Source organism: Bos mutus, chromosome 4 (assembly GCF_027580195.1).
Source record: "Bos mutus isolate GX-2022 chromosome 4, NWIPB_WYAK_1.1, whole genome shotgun sequence".
NCBI lineage: Eukaryota > Metazoa > Chordata > Mammalia > Artiodactyla > Bovidae > Bos > Bos mutus.
In genome coordinates, this window is record NC_091620.1 from 3,833,360 (window position 1) to 3,858,104 (window position 24,745).

The 24,745-nt window shown below is 47.0% G+C and overlaps 1 protein-coding gene across 1 annotated transcript; it reads left to right on the forward strand.

Moving 5' to 3' along the window:
* The first annotated feature begins 309 nt into the window (after positions 1-309).
* On the forward strand, positions 310-16,688 carry HTR5A (5-hydroxytryptamine receptor 5A). The gene is given in 4 exon segments (XM_070368753.1): positions 310-622; positions 625-856; positions 858-1,050; positions 16,356-16,688. Coding segments are annotated over 4 exon segments (1,071 nt in total).
* Positions 16,689-24,745: the final 8,057 nt, after the last annotated feature.

Below are 24,745 nucleotides of genomic sequence, written 5' to 3' on the forward strand. Positions count from 1 at the left end.
AACTGCTGCGTCTCCGCCGAGGCGAAGCGCCTTGGGAGTGCGACCTTTAGGCGGGCCCTGGCTAAGAGACGCAGCCCCCAGCTTCCGAGGACTTCAGATCTGCCGCCGGCTTGCAGCCCAGCGCCCGCCCCTCCGCCACACGTCTCCCACGGATGCAGGAGATCGGCCCGTTTCATAGTCGCTCCCCAGAAACCCTGCCACTGGCCAGAGGGGACAAGCCTCGGGAGTGGCTTCCAGCACAGTGGCCACCGTGCGTTCTCCTGAGCGCCCCTTTCCTACACACCACGGAGCCGGCCTCCTGACCCAGAGATGGACCCGCCTGCGAACCTCAGCTACTTCACCCTCTCCACCCCCGCCCCTGGGGAGGCCAACCGCAGCAGCTTCGACGCAGCAGACCCGCGCCCCAGACTGCCCCTGCTCTCCGTCTTCGGGGTGCTTGTCCTGACCTTGCTGGGCTTCCTGGTGGCGGCCACATTCGCCTGGAACCTGCTGGTGCTGGCGACCATTCTCCGCGTGCGCACGTTCCACCGCGTTCCGCACAACCTGATGGCGTCCATGGCCATCTCGGACGTGCTGGTAGCCGCTCTGGTCATGCCGCTGAGCCTGGTGCACGAGCTGTCCGGCGCCGCTGGCAGCTGGGCCGGCGGCTGTGCCAGCTGTGGATCGCGTGCGATGTGCTCTGCTGCACGGCCAGCATCTGGAACGTGACGGCCATCGCGCTGGACCGCTACTGGTCCATCACCCGTCACCTGGAATACACACTCCGCGCCCGCAGGCGCGTCTCCAACGTCATGATCGCGCTCACCTGGGCGCTCTCCGCCGTCATCTCCTTGGCCCCACTGCTCTTCGGCTGGGGAGACCTACTCAGAGGGCAGCGAGGAGTGCCAGGTGAGCCGCGAGCCCTCCTACACCGTGTTCTCCACCGTGGGCGCCTTCTACCTGCCGCTGGGCGTGGTGCTCTTTGTGTACTGGAAGATCTACAAGGCCGCCAAACTCCGCGTGGGCCCCCGGAAGACCAACAGCGTCTCACCCATATCCGAAACCGTGCAGGTGGGTGTTAAAGGGACCCTTAAAAAACACTTTGCTTGCATTTGCACAGGCCTCTTCTCCGGCACACCTTCCCCCACGTTTGTGGGAAGTGGAAAATTTTTAGTATTTTGGGGCAAGGGAGGGGAGGGAGGGAAGGGGGTCAAGTGGGAGAGAGAAAGCATCACCCACTCTGCTCTGACTTGCTCTGCTCACAGAGCATGCCATCACTCATGCATTATTAATTTCCTCATATGTATGAGGGTCTGAACTATAGAATTCTACAGGGTTCCACTAGGCTTGAAAATTCTGTGGATCTGTAACCGCCTTTAGAATGTCTGAAGAAGCTGGTGTCCAGGGCTGCACCAGATAAATGAGAAACGTGCAGACTCCTGTGCTTAAGAGGGGGTGTTTAACGGGGTGGGAAGGGGGGCGGTGATCTGACTTGGCAGGAAGACTTGGCAGGAATATACCAGGCAAAGCACATTAGTGTTTCAACCCCATCTAATTTTTTCTTTGCAAATTATAGCAATTAATTTTGCAAAAGTGTGGTATCTCATGGATTACCATCATTCTCAGCATCCTCCTCTCCTGATGCAAGATCAGAGATGTTGCTCACATGCCTGTCTCAGAGCCTGCATCTGTGATCTGCTCCCATGGGCCATGGTGCTACTTTCTGGGGCTACCCCTCAGAGCCTCAGCCCCACCCCCAGTCAGACCACACATGCTGGGGACCACTGGCTTGCCTCCTGGCACAGGAGGAAAGCTGAGGGAGGAAATTAAAACCTAAGGCAGACAATTCCCCAGCTCCGTGCAAGGAGCATTTAAGGCCCAGCAACTGCTCCAGCACCCGGGAGGGCTCAGTCCCCATCTTCTCTCCACCCGCACTTTCCTGCTTTTTGTTAACTCTTAGTAATCTGACCCTGTGATGCAAGATTCAGGAACCACCAGAGTTCAACCCCTCCCACTCATTGCCAAGGGTGACCCTTTGAACCTAATTCACATGTGTAAGTTAGACCAGAAATCCACGCAGCACCCATCTCTGTTACCAGCTCTGGGACAACAAAATCAATTCAATGAGCACACTGAGTGAGTACTACGGGCTGGCTGCTGGAGGTAAGAGGATGATAAAGACATCATCTTTGCCTAGGAAGAGTCTGACACAGGCAGAGAGGCATGTGTTGTGAGCACTGCGATATGATTGTGGTTTTCAAGAGTCAGCAGCTAATTCCAAGCATAACCAGTCAATCAAGCTTACAGGAGCCAGAGGTGAAGGCAGGGGAGAAGGGGAAGGGCATCATTCTAGAAGAAAGAAGGAAAAGGGGGTGAGAGGCCCTCTGTCCTTTTATCTACAACAACAGTCTCACCCAAATGACCCTCCCCTACCCTAGGAAACATTCGGAATGTCTGGTTATCTGATACTGTTTCTGATTATCCACACGTGGGACAGGGTGCAGCTGCACCTGGCATGCAGAGCCTGGGATGCCAAGCGCGGTGGGACACACAGCACAGCCGGAACAACAGACAATTCGTGACAAATTAATGTCAACAGGGACAGATCCGGGAAACCCTGGCCCATGAGACTTCTAAACTGGACAAGAAGTGCCGACAAGTAGGCGTGCCTCCAAACTAGCCGGAGTGTCCGTGTGTGTGCGCCCCCGCAGTTCCGGGTCAGGAACAGTTCCGGGTCAGGAACAAGGGGGCTGGCAGACGGCCCACCACAGCCCTCCTTACACAGATCCTCTTCTGCCGGGATGCTCACCCAGGTAAACACAATTTGTGATCAACACCAAACGGCTTTAAAAGGGAACGGCAACTGTCCTTGTGTCCTGGAGGGTTTGGAGCAGAAGGAAAAGGGGCTATCACTACTCAGGTCTGGAGACAGCAGAAGCAAAGCACTGCTTCATGTTCTTTCTCTGCCAGGTAACTCAAAAATGGGTCTCATGGCTTTGCAAGGCCTCTAAGCCATCCAGGGCTCCACCTGAAATGTGGAGCTGGCCTTGTTCTCACGTGACCGTGGAGGGTGGATTAAAAGTCAGGCTTCCTGATTTCTTGGTGGTAGCAGGTGCCAAAGTTTCTAAATACAGTTCTACCGCCAACGAGCCCTGTTGCCTAGGGAAACACAACACTTCTTCCCTGCTTCTTTACCTTCTGAGTTTGCCTCAGATGCGCACTGAAAGCCTAACCGCTGTCAGGCACGGAGATGAAAGCTGGAAACATAAGAGAGAGAGGCCTTGCCCTTGACAAAGTCTGATGAAACCGCGACTGAGGCTCTGACGTGAAGACACAGCTGGATTTCCAGCCTGTAAGGGCCTGGGGGGCTTTCTGGGTTCTCAGCGGGCTGACATCAGCTGTATGAGCAGCTCTGCTGGTCGGGCGTTGCTGGAGTGAATCCAGGCCTGGCTGCCTAACTTCCAAAAGTGAGGGGCTGACCCGGCAGGAGGGCTTGTAAAAGCAAGCCCACCGAGACAAAATGTCCTTGACTGACAGTACATCGAAGGCTGGTTCCGGGCCGCAGAACACATGGACTCGCCCCAAGTTTGAGGAGCACGTGGTTCTCACCCTCCAGCTCTTGGTCCTCACTCTGGAGAGACCGTTTCTCAGCTTCTCAGCTCTGTTGCTGGTTCTCCTTGAAGTTTCATCCGTGGAGAGCTGATGTTCAGACTGCACCTCAATCAACGTGCTCAGTCACTTGTCAGCACAGCGCTGGGCAGCAGCAGTCAAAGCTCTGGGTGACGGACACTAGACCAGGTTAACCAACCAGCAGAAAAATGCTGGGCGGTCTCAGTTAGCAATGGGGATTTACTGCGCGTGGTAACATAAGGTTTAAAGGTTTAATTAAAAAAAAGAAAACTTCTGAAGATGGGTTGACTAGTTTAATTGATGAGAGTAATGTCTCCAAGGCATGGAGGAAAAGCCTTGATCACTGAATCGAGGGGTGGGCTTCAACAGGCAATAGTTCTTGGACAGGTGTCATGTGGCTGGATTAGCCCACCTGGAGTGTGCCCCAGCACGTTCACGCCGGGACAGAGTGGCAAAATCATGACAAACCAGGGAGAGTCCATCTGAGCTCTCATGCTCAGTCCTGCTCTCATCAGTCTGTCTGTGGTGTCTCTTGTCCGCAAGAACTCTAGGACCACTGCTATTTCTCCAGTGATGTCCTGAATTACGCACAGTGCAGATACTCTCACAAACAGACCGGTTATAATCTGAGAATGTTGAAGGACAGCAGTATATTTTATCTGGAGGCACATTCTGCTTACTAAATGTGTAGTTGTGTTACCGAAATCAAAGGATTCTCATAAGGATCCTGAAATATCAGCTACAAGTTGGCACACAGGATTATTCAAGATTCTCACTGAATTCTTCCATTAACTTAGGTTTTTTCCCTCGAGCCTTTTCAAAAGCCACACCATAAACAAGAAAGCTGTACTGTTGTACATCCACAATTAAAGGCAATTCCCCCTAGAAGTTTGGAAGGACAGGAAGTTGTTGGTGATAATATCTCCCTTGGGATGACTTCACTGGGCAGATTTTAGACGGTTGTCGTTTTTTTAGCCAAAAGGGGATATTGCTGCTTTCAAGGTTACTTCTGCTGTTTACATTTACTGTGGGCCTTATCTAGGCACCCAGATCTTTTAAAACAGACGTGCTTCTTGATGTTTTATCTAGAGAGCCATATCTTGTATTGATTATCTGCTTTCTTTTTAAATTTATTTTTAGCTGAGGATAATTGTTTTACAACGTTGGGTTGGTTTCTACCATGCATCAACGTGAATCAGCCATAGGTTTACACACGTCCGCTCCCTCCTGAACCTCTCTCCTACCTCCCACTCCCTCCGACCCCTTATTACCTACGTTCTGGAAGTGTCTAGCCCCATACTGGGTATTTTCTAAATTGGCAATTTCACATTTAAATTTATTTTTTTCTTATTAAGTTCCCTAATTCAGATTTGAGCCCATTTAGGACAAGACCATACGTCAGCTGTTGGGTTTATATCAGAATACTGCTTTTAAATTTTCTATATAGTTTACAATTTAGAATCCTCAATCTTCTCTAAAAAAATGGCTTCTGAAATTGTTTTAGTTTGCATTGTAAATTTGCATAGCCATGTTATATGGCTCTTCTCTCTTCTATCCTTCTAGTTATAAATATTTTTCCTCATCTAAGGGAAAGTTTAATTAATTTCACTAGGTGCTGCTGATCTGCAGTCTAGGACAGTAAGGATTTTGTTCAGTACTCTTTAAAAATTCTAAATTCTACAACAGTTTTTTGCCCTTCTCCCTAAAGTTTAGCAGCTTCCCTGGTGGCTCAGGTGGTAAAGAATCCACCAGCAATGTGCGAGACCTGGGTTCGATCCCTGGGTTGGAAAGATCCCTTGGAAAAGAGAATGGCTACCCACTCCAGTATTCTTGCTTGGAGAATCCCCATGGACAGAGGGGCCTTGCGGGCTACAGTCCATGGGATTACAAAGAGTCGGACATGATTGAGTGGCTTTCACTTTAGAAAAATTCTTCCTTATAGCCTGTATCTCAGCTCTCAATCAAGGTTTTAACTGACATTCTGTGTTTGACTTCTTGCCTGGCAATTTTACAATGTGATTTTGTTTTACTGAGGAAACCCCTGTGGAAAAGATAGTTCATTTAGGAAGTTCAGAAAAGCTGAGTAGAAATATGGGGGGTGTGGATGTGTAAGGTGGGAGGTTTTCAGTCAGTTCAGTCGCTCAGTCTTGTCCAACTCTTTGTGACCCCATGGACTGCAGCACATCAGGCTTTTCATTCCATCAGCAACTCCCAGAGCTTGCTCAAACTCATGCCCATTGAGTCGGTGATACCATCCAACCATCTCATCCTCTGTCATCCCCTTCTCCTCCTGCCTTCAATCTTTCCCAGCATCAGGGTCATTTCCAATGAGTCAGTTTTTAGCATCAGGTGGCCAAAGTATTGGAGTTTCAGCTTCAGCATCAGTCCTTCAATGGAAATTCAGGGTTGATTTCCTTTAGGATTGACTGGTTTGATCTCCTGGCAGTCCAAGGGACTCTCAAGAGTCTTCTCTAACACCACACTTCAAAAGCATCAATTCTTTGGTCCTCAGCTTTCTTTATGGTCCAACTCTCACATGTCTATACATGACTACTGGAAAAACCATAGCTTTGACTAGATGGACCTTTGTCAGCAAAGCAATGTCTGCTTTTTAATATGCTGTCTGGGTTGGTCATAGATTTTATTCCAAGGAGCAAGCATCTTTTAATTTCATGTCTGCAGTCACCATCTGCAGTGATTTTGAAACCCAAGAAAATAAAGTCTGGCACTGTTTCCATTGTTTCCTCATCTATTTGCCATGAAGTGATGGGACCAGATGCCATGGTCTTTGTGTTTTGAATGCTGAGTTTTAAGACAGCTTTTTCACTCTCCTCTTTCACCTTCATCAAGAGGCTCTTTAGTTCCTCTTCATTTTCTGCCATGAGGGTGGCATCATCTGAGGTTGTGATATTTCTCCTGGCAATCTTGATTCCAGCCTGTGCTTCATCCAGCCTGACATTTCACAGGATGTACTCTGCAGAGAAGTTAAATAAGCAGGGTGACAATATACAGCCTTGACATACTCCTTTCTCGATTTGGAACCAGTCCATTGTTCCATGTCTGGTTCTAACTGTTGCTTCTTGACCTTCATACAGATTTCTCAGGAGGTAGGTAAGGTGGTCTGGTATTCCCATTTCTTTAAGAATTTTCCACGGTTTATTTTAATGATGGACAGGGAGGCCTGGTGTGCTGCAGTCCATAGGGTTGCAAAAAGTTGGACATGACTAAGCAACTGAACTGAAGAGCCGGACACGACTAAGCAACTGAACTGAACTGAATTTTGATCCACACAGTCAAAGGCTTTGGTGTAGTCAATAAAGTAGAAGTAGATGTTTTCCTGGAATTCTCTTGCTTTTTCTATGATCCAGTGGATGTTGGCAATTTGATCTCTGGTTCCTCTGCCTTTTCTAAATCCAGTTTGAACATCTGGAAGTTCTCGGTTCACATACTGTTGAAGCCTCACTTGGAGAATTTTGAGCATTACCTTGCTAGTGTGTGAGATGAGTGCAATTGTTCAGTAATTTGAACATTCTTTGGCATTGTCTTTCTTTGGGATTGGAATGAAAACTGACCTTTTCCAGTCCTGTGGCCACTGCTGAGTTTTCCAAATTTGCTGGCATACTGAGTGTAGCACTTTCACAGCATCATCTTTTAGGACTTGAAATAGCTCAACTGGAATTCCACCACCTCCACTAGCTTTGTTCAGTGCTTCCTAAAGCCAACCTGACTTTGCACTCCAGGATGTCTGGCTCTAGGTGAGTGATCATACCATCGTGGTTATCTGGGTCATTAAGATCTCTTTTGTATAGTTCTTCTGTGTATTCTTGCCACCTCTTAATATCTTCTGCTTCTGTTAGGCCCATACCGTTTCTGACCTTTATTGTGCCCATCTTTGCATGAAATGTTCCCTTGGAATCTCTAATTTTCTTGAAGAGATGTCTATTCTTTCCCATTCTACTGTTTTCTTCTATTTCTTTGCACTGATCACTGAGGAAGGCTTTCTTTTCTTTACTTGCTTTTCTTTGGAACTCTGTATTCAGATGAGTATATCTTTCCTTTTCTCCTTTGCCTTTAGCTTCTCTTCTTTTATCAGCTATTTGTAAGGCCTCCTCAGACAACCATTTTGCCTTTTTGTATTTCTTCTACTTGGGGATGGTTTTGATCACCGCCCCCTGTACAAGGAGTCAGATATGACTGAGCGACTGAACTGACTGTTCATGGGGTTCTCAAGGCAAGAATACTGAAGTGGTTTGCTGTTCCCTTCTCCAGTGGGCCACATTTTGTCAGAACTCTCCACCATGACCCGTCTGTCTTGGGTGGCCCTACACAGCATGGCTCATAGTTGCACTGAGTTAGACAAGGCTGTGGTCCATGGGATCAGTTTTGTTAGTTCTCTGTGATTGTGGTTTTCAATCTGTCTGCCCTCTGCCTCCAGACAGAGTCCTGGTTCCTACTCAAAGAAATATGCATAACAATGTCTTTGAGCCCCCACCCAGGTGGAGGATGGTAACTTCAGACAGAACACAAGATTCCTGGAGCACAGCTCTGTTCCCTCAGCACCAACCAATCAAAAGGGTCACAAACCCTGCAATCCTCACCCCAAATGTTGCCTTCTGTTTCTGGGGACCACAGATGACCATCCTGTTAGGTCTTCTGTTTGGCCCCTGTCTATTTCATCTCTGAGAGGGGCCAACAGTTCCAAACTAAATTGCTGTTATTATAAGGATGAATGCTGGTTTCAGGCAAAAAAAAAAAAAATACCTTGACTTAGATCTGGTAGAGAGAGACTTCTGTTCTGCTAGGCAGCAGGAAGAAGTTACAGAAGAAAGAGACCTCCGCCCCAATTCCCAAGAAGTATCTTGAGTATGAAGTCTCTCAGGGGGGAGTTGTTAGGGGAAGCACACTGATTGAAACCACCCACCCTGGCCAGGCACTATAGTAACCATTTGCATGAGTTGTTTTATGACAGGAGATCCTGATAAGGAGTACGGAACTAATAAGCCACCACCAACCAGAAGAGTTTGGGAAAGGTCGAAAGGAGACACCGCGTGTCTGTCCATTTCCCAGAATCCCTCTTGCTAGCATCCATCTTGGCTGAGCGATGCGAGCTCCACCAGGAAAGACTCTGAATTAGAATGATTGGCCAAAGACCACCCGGGAACTAATCCCATCACCATAAAACCCAAGACTGTGAGCCAGAGCAGTTCTCCTGGGTTCCCTTACCCTACTGCCTTCCACCCGGGTGCCCTTTCCCAATGGCACCCCACTCCAGTACTGTTGCCTGGAGAATCCCATGGACAGAGGAGCCTGGAAGGCTGCAGTCCATGGGGTCGCTGAGGGTCAGACACGACTGAGTGACTTCACTTTCACTTTTCACTTTCATGCATTGGAGAAGGAAATGGCAACCCACTCCAGTGTTCTTGCCTGGAGAATCCCAGGGACAAGGGAGCCTGGTGGGCTGCCGTGTATGGGGTCACACAGAGTCGGACATGACTGAAGTGACTTAGCAGCAGCAGCAGCCCTCTGATGGAGGATAAGAGGCTTGTGGAAGCTTCCTGATGGGAGGGACTGGCTGTGGGGGAATCTGGGTCTTGCTTTGATGGGTGGGGCCATGCTCATCGAATCTTTAATCCAATTTTCTGGTTTTGGGTGGGGCTATGTTCCCTCCTGTAGTTTGACCTGAGGCCAAAATGTGGTAGGGGCAATGGCATCTCCCTCAAAAGGACTTATGCCAGGACTGTTGTCTCCAGTGCAGGCCACTGTCGACCCACACCTCCACCAGACTCCCAAACACTCACTGGCAAGTCTGGCTCAGTGTCTCGGGTTCCTGCCCTTTCTCCTGGGTCCTGGTGTGCACAAGGTTTTCTTTGTGCCCTCCAAGTGCCCGTTTCCTGCGGAAGTTCTGTAGCAAATCCCACTGGAATTCAAAGTCAAATTCCCTGGGTTCTCAGTCCCTTTGCCGGATCTCCAGGTTGGGAATACTGTTGTGGGTCCTAGAACTTTTGCAACAGTGCAAGAATGTCTTTGGTATAATTGTTCTCCAGTCTGTGGGTCATCCGCTCGGTGGCTCTATGGTGGGGCTAGTGGTGACCTCCTCCAGGAGGGCTTACGCCACACGCCACACCTCCCAGGCCTGCTGCAGCCAGAGTCCCTGTCGCCGCGCAGGTCACCGCTGACCCAGCCTCCGCAGGAGACACTCAGACACTCAAAGGCAGGTCTGGCTCAGTCTCTGTGGGGCCCCTGGGTCCTGGTGTGCACAAGGTTTTGTTTGAGCCCTCCAAGCATCTCAGATGGGTAGGGGTTTGATTCTAAACACAATTTTGCCCCTCCTACCTATCTTGTTGGGGCTTCTCCTTTGCCCTTGGATGTGGGGTATCTTTTTTTGGTGGGATCCAACAGTCTCCTGTTGAGGGGAGGTTTTGGAAAGTTATAAAATCTTTAGGACCAACTCAGAGTTAGACTTTAAGGCTTTAGCAGAACAACTAAAAAAGCTGATTCTCAACTGTTTAGTGTTTGTCTTCTAACTTAAATATGTTAATTTATTGATTTTGACTTTCAGAGATTATTACGTGAAAAACTTTTTTTCACATTTATCAAGAAAAGAGTGAGAGTTAGGATTATAGCGCAGTTTAAAATAGAAGTTCACCAAGAAGAAGGCTGAGACTCTGACTAAAACAAAGCACGACAAATAAGAAAAAGGCCACCAGGGTTGGCCAACAGTCTGTGCTTGTGAATGGTTTCTCAGATCCTTGACCAGAGGCCAAGAAGGGGCCATATGATGACCAACCCAATCATCAATGAGCTGGAATGCCAACCACACCAGGTGATATTTATTCCATACACTGACAAGACAGGGAATGCCCCCACTTAAGTTTTGTGAAAAACTTGAAGCAAAGTCTGATCAACTGCTTTCTGACAAATTGGTTATTAAGTCTAATGGTCTGCAAATCATTAGTCCTCAGGTCTGGCTTGGAAAAGATTAGAAGCTTATAAAGCCAGCACCTTATAGAACAATCCTTTTTATATTCAACAGAAAAATAAAAGGTATTCCAGGACAAAAAATAAACCAAAAAAATCTATGAAAATAAGAGTTTGCATATTTAGACAAACGACAGCCAAAACAAAGAAAACAGCAATATAATAAGTAAGTTATGGCATGACATTTTTGCTCAATGGTATACCTCCAGCAAGAGACCTAACAGCTTTATAAGATGTAAGTCGACTTCCAAATGGTGCACCTTTCTAATAAAGGTCCAGTTATTTGATACAAAGGCCTAAGCTGAATGAACTTATTCAAATACACATGTGTGCGTGCATGCTTCGTCACTTGGTCATGTCTGACTCTTTGTGACCCCATGGACTGCAGCCTGCCAGGTTCCTCTGCCCACGGGATTTTTTAGAAAGAATACTGGAGTGGCTTGCCATCCCCTTCTCCAGGGAATCTTTCTGACCCAAGAGTTGAACCCGCATCACCTGTGTCTCCTGCATCGCAGGCAGATTCTTTACACTCTCAGCCATCGGGGAAGCCCATTCAAAGACACACTTGGTTGCAAAGCCTTGGATAACAAAACAGAGTGAGAAGAGCCCGGTGGAGCGGGCTGGCACTCAGCTCATTGAGACTGGTGTGCGTCTGCAGATCCAAAGGCGGCTGGAGTCCAGGGTTCTGTGAATGCACCTGTAGTCCAAGTATCCTGTCGAGGGTCCTCAAAATGATATCCATGGAACCTCTAGAACTGCCCGAAGATGATACAACCACCACATAGCACCTGAAATAAAAACACGGCTTGCTACAGATTGAGAAAAGCTACGCTTGTCTGGCACCATCTCCCGGAGTAGAGCAGAACACCCATCATCGATGGAGACAGTGTTGAGCTCGGGGGTGGGAGGGCGTTGAGAGGGACGCTGATCGGACTTCCCCCACACAGGGGGTGACTCAGTGAGGCCACCGTTGGTTCACTGCTGCCCAGGGACGCACGCACTAGGGTGCGCCTCGCCCCAGCTGGCTGTCAGATGTGAGGGCCGACACTGAGCAGCTGGTCTGCCGATGCCTGTTCACAGAGCTGGACCGTCCTGGGTTCACTGGAGGGGTTTAAACAAGCAGCAAGGCTCTGTGTTACCACAACTACAGGACAGACGGTCTTTTCCTAAGCTTGTGGAAATGTTCTTATTCTGACCCTTGTAAAGCCCTCCCTAGGTGGGTAGGATCGTTCCCAGATTAAACGTCCCAACTCACTGGTACATCCTGCATGTGACAATGGTCTGGTCTTACCTGCAATCACCGAAGCCACACTTACCAGGTGAGAGCCTTCATCCCTTAATTGCAATACCCACTATTGATGATAATCTATTGATTATCTGTGATAAAGGGAGGTGAAGCAGAATAGTTTGAGGGAATAAAAGGACATGCTAGATTTATGATTAACTAGTGAATTGTTATTTAACTAGGCTTCCCAGGTGGCGCAGTGGTAAAGAATTTGCCTGCAATGCAGGAGACAAGGGTTTGATCCCTGGGTCAGAAAGATCTCCTGGAGAAGGAAAGGACAACCTACTTTATTATTTGAGCCTGGGAAACCCCATGGACAGAGGAGCCTGGTGGGCTACAGTCCATGGGGTTGCAATAGAGTTGGACACAACTTAGTGACTAAACAACAACTTCAGTTCAGTCGCTCAGTCGTGTCCGACTCTTTGTGACCCCGTGGTCTGCAGCACACCAGGCCTCCCTGTCCATCACCAACTCCCAGAGCCTGCTCAAACTCATGTCCATTGAGTCGGTGATGCCATCCAACCATCTCATCCTCTGTTGTCCCCTTCTCCTCCTGTATTCAATCTTTCCCAGCATCAGCATCTTTTCCAATGAGTTGGTTGGAGTTTAGCTTCAGCATCAATCCTTCCATTGAATATTCAGAACTGATTTCCTTTAGGATTGACTGGTTTAGATAACAACAAGTTATCTTAACATATAACCATCTTCATTTTTTTTAAGTTTCAGTTTTTAAAAAACTTTTAATTTTGTACTGGGGTGTAGTCAGTTAGCACTGTTGCGATAGTTCAGGTGAACAATAAGGGACTCAGTCATACACGTATACACGTATCCATTCTCCCCCCAAATCTCCCCCCCAACACACACATCCAGGCTGCCACGTAACGTTGAGCAGAGCTCCATGTGCTATATAGTAGGTCACTGTTGAACACATAATCGTTTTGGAAGAATATGCTAAGTCACTTCAGTCGTGTCCACTCTGTGCGACCCCATAGACGGCAGCCCAACAGGCTCCCCCGTCCCTGGGATTCTCCAGGCAAGAACACTGGAGTGGGTTGCCGTTTCCTTCTCCAATGCGTGAAAGTGAAAAGTGAAAGTGAAAGTGAAGTCATGTCCGACCCTCAGCGACCCCTTGGACTGCAGCCCTCCAGGCTCCTCCATCCATGGGATTTTCCAGGCAAGAGTGAGAAGTCTAAATCATAGGCACATGTCCCCCAAATAATTCATTTGTTTGGAGATACAAGGCCAACTGTTCACTTATAAAATTTTTTCCACGGGAGTCTTAACTTGTGAGGCTTGTGCTTTAGAAATGATACAACACTACAAAGATAAATGGGAAAAGTGAAGCTTGGCTCGAATGCGTTCACTCATTTTTACCCCATTACCTCTCTTTCTGTGAATCTACTAACAACCATGCTGAGTAACTGACAGAGTAATCAATAGAGTCTATACACCAGACGTGATTAAGTACTTTATTGCGATCGTTGACAAGCAGAGCTAAGGAGTCCTTTAGTCAGAAAGCCACAGGGTAAGCAACCAAGTCAACCATCTGCTAACACCAGGAGCTGAAACTCCCCAACAGCAAAGCCCCTCCTCCAGCGGAGCCATTATAGACCAATGGCACGCTCACCAGGTGAGCTGGTGTTGAATGACTCCCAAAATGATCTACATCTCTCATCAAAGCCGTAGAGAGCGTGCTTTTCTGAGAAACAAGTTCTCTAACCTATAAAAATTCCCGACTCAAAACAAACCATAAAAACAATGTATTTAGGAAAAAAAGTTTAACTTGAATTCAAACTAGAATTCTAAGAAGTGGGAGAAGACCGCATGGAATAGGAAAAGAATTGTTAAAAATGAATTTAGGTTCTCTGCTGTAAAGGGGCCCCACGAATGTGCTTCCCACCTGCTGTGCTAAGAACTCAGAGAAAGTGATCATGGATCTGTGGGTCCCACTGACAAGAGAAACCCTCCTGAAGACAAGCTTAGGAATAAAAAACTGGGAAACCTTTAAGAGACACTTGCACATCAATTTTCAGTGGGGAATTCTCACAAATTCAGTGAACACATGCTGTGCATGGGAACAGTTCAAATTCAAAAGAACCTAGGTACAGTATGCTGGAAGAATCTAGGATTTTATAGTTGTTGTTCAGCTGCTCAGTAGTGTCTCTTTGCGACTGCATGGACTGCAGCACGCCAGGCTTCCCCATCCTTCACCATCTCCCAGAGCTTGCTCAACTCATGTCCATTGAGTTGATGATGCCATCCAACCATTTCATCCTCTGTTGCCCCCTTCTCCTCCTGCCCTCAATCTTTCCCAGCACCAGGATCTTTGCTAACGAGTCGGCTCTTTGCATCAGGTAGCCAAAACATTCAGGATTTCATAGTACAACTGCCACACACCTGCGCAAGCAGGCCCGTGTATGGCATTTAATGTTTCTCCACGAGGACGATGACCTGAAGGGATGGGCTGCCGTGAAACTGTCTTATGGCACTTGGGTCCCCTTCCCTGATGCTCACCTTTATAGACATACCCACACCCTACACCTGATGTATGGCACACACCTGGACAACACAGCCCTGTGATCCCTCGTCTCTCAGACGAACGAAGTACTGTGTTGTACGAACGAAGTACTGTGTTATACGAACGAAGTACTGTGTTGTATTCTGACGTGGATTCCCTTTGGATTCAGGTCAGGACTGGGTCTGAATGTCCCAGCAGTGTCTCAGTCAATAGGACAGAAGGTGGCCCCTCAGAATGGAAGCTGTGTAACTCTTCCCATTATGCAGTAGAAAACTCCCACAGATAAAAAGCAGAGCACTGGGAGTGTATCTCATCCCTCACCAAAGGCTGGCCTCACAGAGGCAGTCTCACTGTAGGGCTCACAGCGTCTCACAACTGGAATCTGAGTATCTGAAGGGCTAAGATGGTCTTCTGGAGTTGACCTGGAGCGGCAGTTACCACCAAGGGGGCAGGCAGGCAGTGAGTGGGGATGGGGTGGGGGTGGAGAGGTTCCCGAGAGGGGGTCGTGGTTCAGAAGCTACCGTATCTAGCTATGTGTTGCTGTATTCATTTCTGCCGTTACCCCAGAGCTTGGAGTCTGGTTTACACGCTCCACCTTTACACCAAGTGTGCTACAGAGAGTTAAGGGTTGGTCACGATGGCCTCAAAACCCTGAGCGGCCAGCGTCGCCCATGAAAAAGTCTGAAAGGAAACAGAACTTCTCAAGGACTCAAGAGTCAGGACTGGAATTACTGTTTCATTGCCACCTTGGGGAAATGGGGGGAAATGCCTTCCTTGATGACATTCTGAGGTTGAGTTTTACTAAGGGAATTAGTGACTTTTCCTATTTTCTTTATGCTGAAAAATGAAACTGAATACTGTGCTTGCATTTCTATCAATTAGCTCCCTGAAATGCATTCCGTGATAGACACTAATAAAAGAAGAAAGATAACTGTGGTTCCACCCAGAAGTGAGGCTCTGGAAAGACACAGGTGAAAGTATCAATGTCACTTATTTTATATATGCTTTTAAGAGCTGAAGAATAATGAACTACTTGTTTCCGTATTTATGAATCTTATGTTTAACTGTATAATGCTGGGGTTTTGCTGTCTTTCAAATAGACGACAGGAAGGTTATCATATAAATTTAGTAATTCACACATGAACTAACATTCCCTTAACTACAGTGTTCCTATTTTCAGCTCCATTATTCTATATGATAAGTTATAAATAGTTCCTCTTGACTACAATTTGTAGATGCAGCCATGAACTGGTTACGTGGGTTAGAAGGACAGACCCTGTGACCTAGCCCACTGCCTAGAAGGTTGTGCGCTCCTGGAGCGTGACTGGGTACCTCTCCAGGTCAAGTGTCCTGGGATCACAGAAGGCTGGAGTTGCAGAGGACAGACTTTGATGTCAGGGTAGTCTCTCCACTAGTGAATGATGGATCGACCCAGAAACTGCCCCACATTGTGACGGGGTCAACTAACTTGCTCATTTAGCACATCAGCCCATCATCATTTCCTCCTGTTTCAGGGGCCTTGTCATCAGACACATCTTATTCCAGTTCTCCAAAGATCTGGAGAAAAAAAAAAATTAAAAAGCTGGAATGGAGGAAAGAGCCTCCTTTCCTAGGAATTCCGCTTCCTTAGAGAAGGGTCGTGAAGCTGGAGAAACTGCCTTCCAGGGGACTTGGGCAAGCCAAGGTGGAGGGAATCTGAGTTTAGCATCTCTTGTTTTCCATAAAAGTCGGGGCAGGGGACAAACCAGAAGGAGATCACAAAGAGGTAAGATGTCAAAATGTGAGCAAACACCCAGCTCTGTCGGCCCCGGGGTGGGGGGACCCTAGAGGGTCCCTGCGACGGACAAGTAAAAGCTTTCTCTTGAAGTGCAAGTGCGGGAAACGGCCAACCCGTGACTCGGGTCAGCCCGCCCGGGCGTGAGGAGGGGAGCGGCTCCTCCTGACGCTTCTGTTTGCCTCCTCCAGGGGAAGGGCGCGGCTCAGCGGCCTGAGATGGTCCTCGCGGCGCGCCGCGCCAAGGTCACCTTCCAGGCCGACGGGGACGCGTGGCGCGAGCAGAAGGAGCAGCGCGCCGCCCTCATGGTGGGCATCCTCATCGGGGTGTTCGTGCTCTGCTGGATCCCGTTCTTCACCGCCGAGCTCCTCAGGCCCCTGTGCGCCTGCGACGTCCCCGCCACCTGGAAGAGCGTCTTCCTGTGGCTCGGCTACTCCAACTCCTTTTTCAACCCCCTCATCTACACGGCCTTCAACAAGAACTACAACAGCGCCTTCAAGAACTTCTTCTCTAGGCACCGCTGAGCGCGAGGCTGGCAAGGCAGGGGGTACTCGCCCATCTCCCCATCCCCACCCGGCAACCACCTGCCAGAGACAGGCCTTCGAGGTCCCCAGGGTGGCTCCCAGAGCCAACTGGCTCACTGCCCCACTCCCGGCAGGAAGGCGAGTCTCCACGGGCAGTTCCCGGGACCTCATTTTATCCCATTTATCTGCTTGTCTTCACTCCGCACTGAACAGCCACGGATTTGGCCCACCAAGTGCCCTTTCCTCTCCAGAGTCCACCGCAGCATGGTTTAGCGTCATCCCAGAAAAGTCAAACCAGCCAGAGGGGAGGGAGGAAACAGATCAGTCCAGGCAGGATGAGGACAGGAAGTGATGAACAAGGAGTCACAACGGGGACATCTAGGGGGAAGGAAACCACAACTGCGAGTTTCCCGGAACAGTCCCCACTTCCAGGGCTCCATTCCGTGGTTCCAGAAAGTTCACCCTAGTACTTACCACGTCCCAATATTTGCCCATGAAACATTCTCTCTGAACATATCAAAGTACGCAGGCACATCTGCAAGACCAGTCAATATGGCCCCACACACATGCACACCGAACCTATGGAAGAGGCAAGTGTTCCCACTGGCCACTTTATTCTAAAATGCAACCCAAGAGCTTGGAACTGGAACTGAAAGTCAAATCAAATACCACCTTCCGTTTTGAAGCAACTGTCCACAACACGGAGATATCTACTAGCTCTGTAGAATCTGTCAAATTTGCTTATTATTATGGGTTCCACTTGTATACAGTTTATTCAAATGTTGCCAAACAAAGATTTGTAGCCTCGGATCCTGAGATTAGAATAACAAAACTGTCACAACGTTGTTGACTTCTTAAACATAGTTTCATCACTAAGGGCTATGAAGGCTTCTTCACCAAAAGGGGCACTTTAGGGTGATGGGTGATTGATCTGTTAGCTGCTGCTGCGCACTGGCATGTACATACCCACTGTGAGACCGGTACTGGCAACGATGAGAGCAGAAAAGTGGGAACACTTTAGTGGACACGTCAATGTAACTGGTGAGGCAAGACAATAAGGTGATGATGCAGTGTTTATGTGATCAGACAAAACTTTAAAAAGGTCTTGGACAATAAAACTGCCTGTGGTTTGCTGTGTCCTGATTCTCTGAATGCATGCGTTTAAAAATTACATGTCTGAATTATTACAATACAGATATATTGTTATATGTATTATTTTGTACATACTAAATCATATTAATTAACATATTAAAAATAGGAAATCTATGTCCATTTGTTTTAACACTTGCTCCTTGGAAGGAAAGCTATGATCAAGCTAGGCAGCATGTTAAAAAGCAGACATTACTTTGCCAAGAAAGGTCCATCTAGTCAAGGCTATGGTTTTTCCAGTGGTCATGTATGGATGTGAGAGCTGGACTATAAAGAAAGCTGAGTGCTGAAGAATTGATGCTTTTGAACTGTGGTGTTGGAGAAGACTCTTGGGAGCCCCTTGGACTACAAGGAGATCCAACCAGTCAGTCCTAAAGAAATAAGTAATGAATATTCATTGGAAGGACTGATGCTGAAGCTGAAGCTCCAATACTTTGGCCACCTGATGCAAAGAAGTGACTCACTAGAAAAAACACCGATGCTGGGAAAGATTGAAGGTGGGAAGAGAAGGGGACAACAGAGGATGAGATGGCTGGATGGCATCACCGACTCAATGGACATGAGTTTGAGTAAGCTCTGGGAGTTGGTGAAGGACAGGGAGGCCTGATGTGCTGCAGTCCATGGGGTCGCAAAGAGTCAGACACAACTGAGCGACTGAACTGATGTGCACTTGTGGTCTTGGTTTGAAGTTTGGTTTTGCGTTCACTGCAAGGATGGCTCTGACGCCTCAGTCAGCACCAAGTTCCATGGCAGCAGTAGATAGTAGGACTTGACACATGGACCAGACTGAATTTATTTAGAAATCAGGAGGGCAATTCCTGTAGGGGAGGCCTGGGAGTCGCATCTCCCACCGCGTGGGTAACGATATCCACATCACCACCCTATGCATGCCCTGCCCCCACCTATCAGGGCCACGCTGCAGGGACCCCACCTGGGACTGGGCCTGAAGTCCCTGGCAGGGGAAGAGAAGCAAAGGGTGTCAAGACTTCATTCTTGCGGGATCACTGGAGAACATCTGGAGCCCTGCCTCAGAAGATACATGAGCCTTGACACTTAGGGAGGCTCAGGCTGGGAATGGGAGCAGAGCGGTGCCCGTTTACATACATGGAAAGGAAAGGCCATTTAAAAGAAGACCCTCTGCAGTTGTACCCTATGGTCAGAAAGGAGCAAGAAGTGATGATTATAATTAAGTTCTGTCTGACTACAGGGCTCCATCCCAGCTTTCCTTAAAACCAGGCTGGGTGAGACGTGGAGGGGAGGATTGGGGTGCAGGGGGCTCCCACCCCAGGGTAGGTGGCTTTTATTTCCCAGATGGCTCTGTGTGATGCTGCGGGGCAGAGATGCTCATGTGACCGGCTTTCAAGCTGATTTAGCAACAGGACCCTTTCATCAAGCGCATGCATTCTCTGGGAGACTCCTCACAGAAGAAACTGGATGCTGTGTGGTTCGGGCAGTTTCGTCCTTCTCCCTTCGCTGGATGACAAGGAGCTGCACAGCAGGCGGATTCAGTTACTGCCTCACTAACACTGCACTTGTTCCTTGGTCTGTGTGGCTAAAATCCCAATGGAGACCTCTCTGAGGTGATGGGGTTCTAAAAATCACATGTTTCCTCTCTCCAGATACACAATAAAGTAGGTTTCAGATATGAACATCTTGGGAAGAGAAGAACTAGCCTGAACTAGTATCTTCTCCCTGGTGAAAACCAATGACGTAAATAATACACATATTTCATTCACCACTTCCAAGCTATGCTTCTGTGCTCTAATTGAAGTGTTAAGTTAGCAAAAAAAAAAAAAAAGAAAAATCACTATCTCCCTCCTTGGTCCCTGGAACATTCTGAGGCAGCTTATAATAAAGCCAGACAATAAAATAATTGTTCTAATAAAACCTGTAAGCTCTTCAGAAGACTTAGCAGAATGCCAACGGGGAGAAATTGGTTTTCTGGAAGTATACAAAGTGTTCACCTTCAATTGCTTCTCTCCATAAATTCCAAGAAGCCTGATAACTCACCCCTAGCCCACCAAACACAAAGAGAATAAAGTTAGAGGCATAAAGCAAACCCTATACACAGCCCAAACCCCTCTGACCTTGTTATTTTGTGGGTGCTGCCCTTTACATTGTTAATAACATGGAGATGTTGGCACCCAGACTGAGCCCACACTGGTGTGAATGCCTCTGAGACATTCATTTTGGTCTTAATGAACTCTAATTCTATATTCCTTGTGACGACAGATGCCAGTCTCCAGCCCTGGTGTAGATAAACGAGCTAACCTCCTCCTCCTCGGGAGTCACCAGAGCCAGACTCTTCCGTGTTCTGAGGGTCCTCCTGCAGCTCCGTGGGCAACGATCAATAGACTTTAAGTCATGTTTACGCCCAAAGCACGGACCTTAGATAACTGTCTCCAAACATGGAAGGCGCCTTGCTCGCTCAGGCCCTAATGACAGAATTCAGTTTACAGATCCTGTTTGAACAAACTGCTTACCAGTGGCCCTATTCACAGAGCTTGCAGAAATAATGGGACTCAGCCACATAGAATCTTTGCTTTATAAATGATGGGTTTGTTGTTTTCAGCTAGTCACATTTGCACATGGGTCTTTGGAATAAGGTAAAATGACTTTTCAAAAAGTGAAGGAAAAAAAACAATCTCTGATATTTCAACAACAAATTGAAAACCAGTCTCTATAGTGGTCACTGGAGCTGGTGCCAAGGAAAGACAAAATCAAACTTCACCCAACTAAACATTTCCCTTGATTTCATCTATTATCTAAAACTTCTAGTCTATGCAAATTTTGTTTTCAAACTTTTCTCCTAAGCTGCAAACCCATTACAGACTGAATGTCCCACACACACACATAAATTCAAACACTGAAGCCCTGATTCCAGTGTGATGGTACTGGGAGATGGAAGGTGATTAGGTTTAGATGAGGTCACGAGGGTGGGGCCCCATGATGGGATTAGTGCCCTCATCAGAAGACACACCAGAGAGCTTGCCCTCTCTCTCTCCATGCACACAAAGAAGAGACCATGTGAACACAGTGGGAAGGCGACCATCTGCAGGCCAGAAAGAGAGCTCTTACCAGACACACAATCGGCTGGAACCCTGACCTTGGACTTTGGCCTCCCCAGGAGTCCTTCAGGACTGTGAGAAAACACATTTCTGTTGTATGACCCACTCAGTCTATGGTATTTGCTATGGTAGCCTGAGCTAATTCAACCAGCGTCACTTGCTCAAAATGAAAATGCAGGAGGAACTGGATACTTTTTAAAGAAAATACTCACATGCCTTGTTCTCATACATTTCTAGGCAAGTAAGATTTCTCCCTGGTCATGACAGGTATCCAATCCACCAGGACTATAAATTAAAGCTGTTACAGAAGGACTGGGTAGATCCATCCAGCTTTGCACAGGCATTCTGAGAAGACGACACTGGCCTTGAAAACTCTGAGAGGAACAGATTTTCTAGGTATTAGAATTAGGTTTGTGTAGAGAGTTTATGTTAGTCAGGGTTCTCCAGAGAAATGAAATCCACAGAAGGGTGTATACATGTGTAGTGACAGAGAGAGAGGAAGAGGGAGGAAGAGGAAGGGAGAGAAAGGGTGTTTAAGGAGTTGCTCAGGTGATTGTGGAGGCTGGCAAGTCTAAAATCTAGAATCTACAGCATCAGCTAGCAGGCTGGAGACCCAGGAAACAGTTGATTTGCAGCTGGGACCCAAGGGCCTTCTGACCTCAGGGCATCTCAGTCTTTCCCTCCTAAGGAAGGCCTTTAACTGACTGGATGAGGCCCACCTATATTATGGAGGGTAATCTGTTTTATGCCAAGTCTACTGATTCAAATGTTAGTCTCATCTAAAAAATACCTGCACAATAGCCAGGACACAAAAACAAACTACATGTCCATCGATGGATGAATGGATAAAGAAGGTGTGGTACATACATATAATGGAATATTACTTGGCCATAAAAAGAATGCAATAATGCCATCTGGAGAGACACAGACGGACCTAGATTGTCATACTGAGGGAAGTCAGTCAGACAGAGAAAGACAAACATATGATAGGGCCTGTGTGTAGAACCTGAAAAAATGGTAGAAATGAACTTATTTACAGCACAGAAATCGAGTCACCGATGTAGAAAACAAACTTATGGCTACCAAGCAAGGGAGGTAAAAGGGATGAGTTGGGAGGCTGGAGCTGACATACACACACCACTGTATATAAACCAGATAAGAACCTACTTACAACACAGGGGACTCTATTCAACAGTCTGTAATAATCTATATGGAGAAGAATCGAAAAAAGAGTGGTATGTATATATGTATAATTGATTGTTTGCTATACAGCAGAAACTAATACAACATTGCAAATCAACTATACTCAAATAAAAATTAATTTTAAAAATTTATTTTAAAAATACCTTCAGAAACACCGAGAATAATATTTAGCCAAATATCAGGGAACAGATGCTGCATAAAACTCATGAGCCCAGAGGCTAACTCTCTTGTCTACAGCTGCTAAGGTATGAGAGTTGGTGCCCACAGAGAAGAGATGCATTATTACGGATTCTCTTCCATAACAATGTTAGTGATGTATCAGTGCTGGAACAATAGTAAGCTCTCAAATGTTTTCTGAATGAAAGTCAAAGTGTAAACCCTGCCTTTCCCACTGGAGGAATTATGAAGAGTGGACTTGGATGTAATGCAGTGAGGTGAAGCACCACAGCCCTCACTTCTCAGTCCTTTCTGAGATGCTTTAGAAAGATTCGGCCAACATGTGGGGGACTGAGGAAGCAGTGTCCTTGGTATCTTTGCACTGGAGCATCAGGTATGAGCTCAGCCGTAGGTCCAACGTGGAGCCAGAGTGACAGAGACTTGGTGCCCACAGAGAAGAGATGCATGAATTCTCTTCCATAATGATACTAGTGAAGAGTAACAGAGTCATGGCTGGATGGGTGGGACAGCCTGTTGTGCTGTTTTGAGACAACATACAGGTGTCCAGAAAGATGATGAACTGATAGAGGCCACAGGTGGGGATCATAAACTAAGAGGTAAACGGCTGAGATGGCAGGCCCAAGGGTTAGCGCCAGGTTTCAGCACGTAATCTCGAAAGATGGGAACATCTCAAGTCAGAGGTCAATTGTCCAGGAAGAAAGCCTGACTAGCTATTTCAGAACCAACACAACTGTGGATCCAGACGCTACATCCTAGACTGTGAGCTCATCCCTCACCAGGAATGCCTTGTTTTGTGGAGTAGAGGGTGAGAGGAACACGTGCTGAGACCATGGGCATGTATCTCAAGAGGCTGAGTCACCCAAACAAGTACTCAATATACTGCGGAAGACACCTAAGTTTAAGTGGACTGCACACTGCAAAACATGCAAAGGACGAGATGGCTCCCCAATCCGTGAGGCAGCTTGCTCCTCCCTAATCCTCTAAGTCCACACCGCCCCAACAATGGTTCCAAACAGCGACTCCAAGCTCGCTGCCCATGGCCCTCAGCTTCTGCAGACCTTCTGAAAGACGGTGCAGCGAGGAATCTCAGAGCAACACTGGACTCAGACTGAACCGTCATCATTCTACATCAAGTGCTGGTAAACTTTCTCTATAAAGAGCCAGAAAGCACACATTTCAGGCTCTGCAGATCATACAGTCCCTGCCGTAACTATTAACTCTGCCACTGTGGCACCAGGGCAGTCATACACAACACAGAGGTCAGTAAGAGTAGCCGTGTTCTAACAACACTTTACTTATAGACATTGAACTCTGGATTTCATATAGTTTCATAAAGTATTATTTTCATATTTTTCCAACCATGCTAAAAAAAAAAAAACCAGTTAACCAGTGTATCACACAAGAGTAGGTGACAAATTTGGCCCACAGATTAACTTTCTACACTATTAATCTTTTAAGTCTTTAAATGTCTTGCTTCCTGAAGAACAGTCGTCTCAATTGTTCCGTTGTAACCTTTTAATAAAAGCTTGCATTTTGTCCTTAACTTTCAAGAAATGTTACACTACTCTTCCTTCCTATGTGTGCTGCTGTTGGGAGTCTGATGCCAAACTCATTTTCTTTATTCTCCTTTTGGCCAGGAGGCCATGTTTCACTAGGTTATATTTCAATTTTCCCAGCTATACAGTAGTAGGACCTTTCAATGTGTATATTCAGTTCATCTTTTTTTTTCCAGAAAACCTTCCTTGAATTAAATCCTAGATAATGTCTTCCACTGTTTTGTTTTCTAGGGAACTCATTTGTATGTGGGATGCTCCTTGCTAGTATTCAGTACCATGAACTCTCTGATCATTTTTTTCTCCTTGGCATTTCTTATGTTTCTCCATTATGTTCCTTACTGTGCTTTTGGTTCTATATAATTTCCATTGTTTATTTCTGTAATTTAGTATTCACTTTTGAATTAACTTTGTTTTTTTCTTCTGTAGCTTTTCTGCGTTTGATCAGTGCTCACTTCATGCCTTAATGCTTTGGTTGAGTTTGAGTTTTTGACTCACGGTGACTATGCCAAAGCCTTTGACTGTGTGGATCACAATAAACTGTGGAAAATTCTGAAAGAGATGGGGATACCAGACCACCTGACCTGCCTCTTGAGAAATCCGTATGCAGGTCAGGAAGCAACAGTTAGAACTGGATACGGAACAACAGACTGGTTCCAAATAGGAAAAGGAGTATGCCAAGGCTGTATATTATTAACCTGCTTATTTAACTTATATGCAGAGTACATCATGAGAAACGCTGGACTGGAAGAAACACAAGTTGGAATCAAGATTGCCGGGAGAAATATCAATAACCTCAGATATGCAGACGACACCACCCTTATGGCAGAAAGTGAAGAGGAACTAAAAAGCCTCTTGATGAAAGTGAAAGAGGAGAGTGAAAAAGTTGGCTTAAAGCTCAACATTC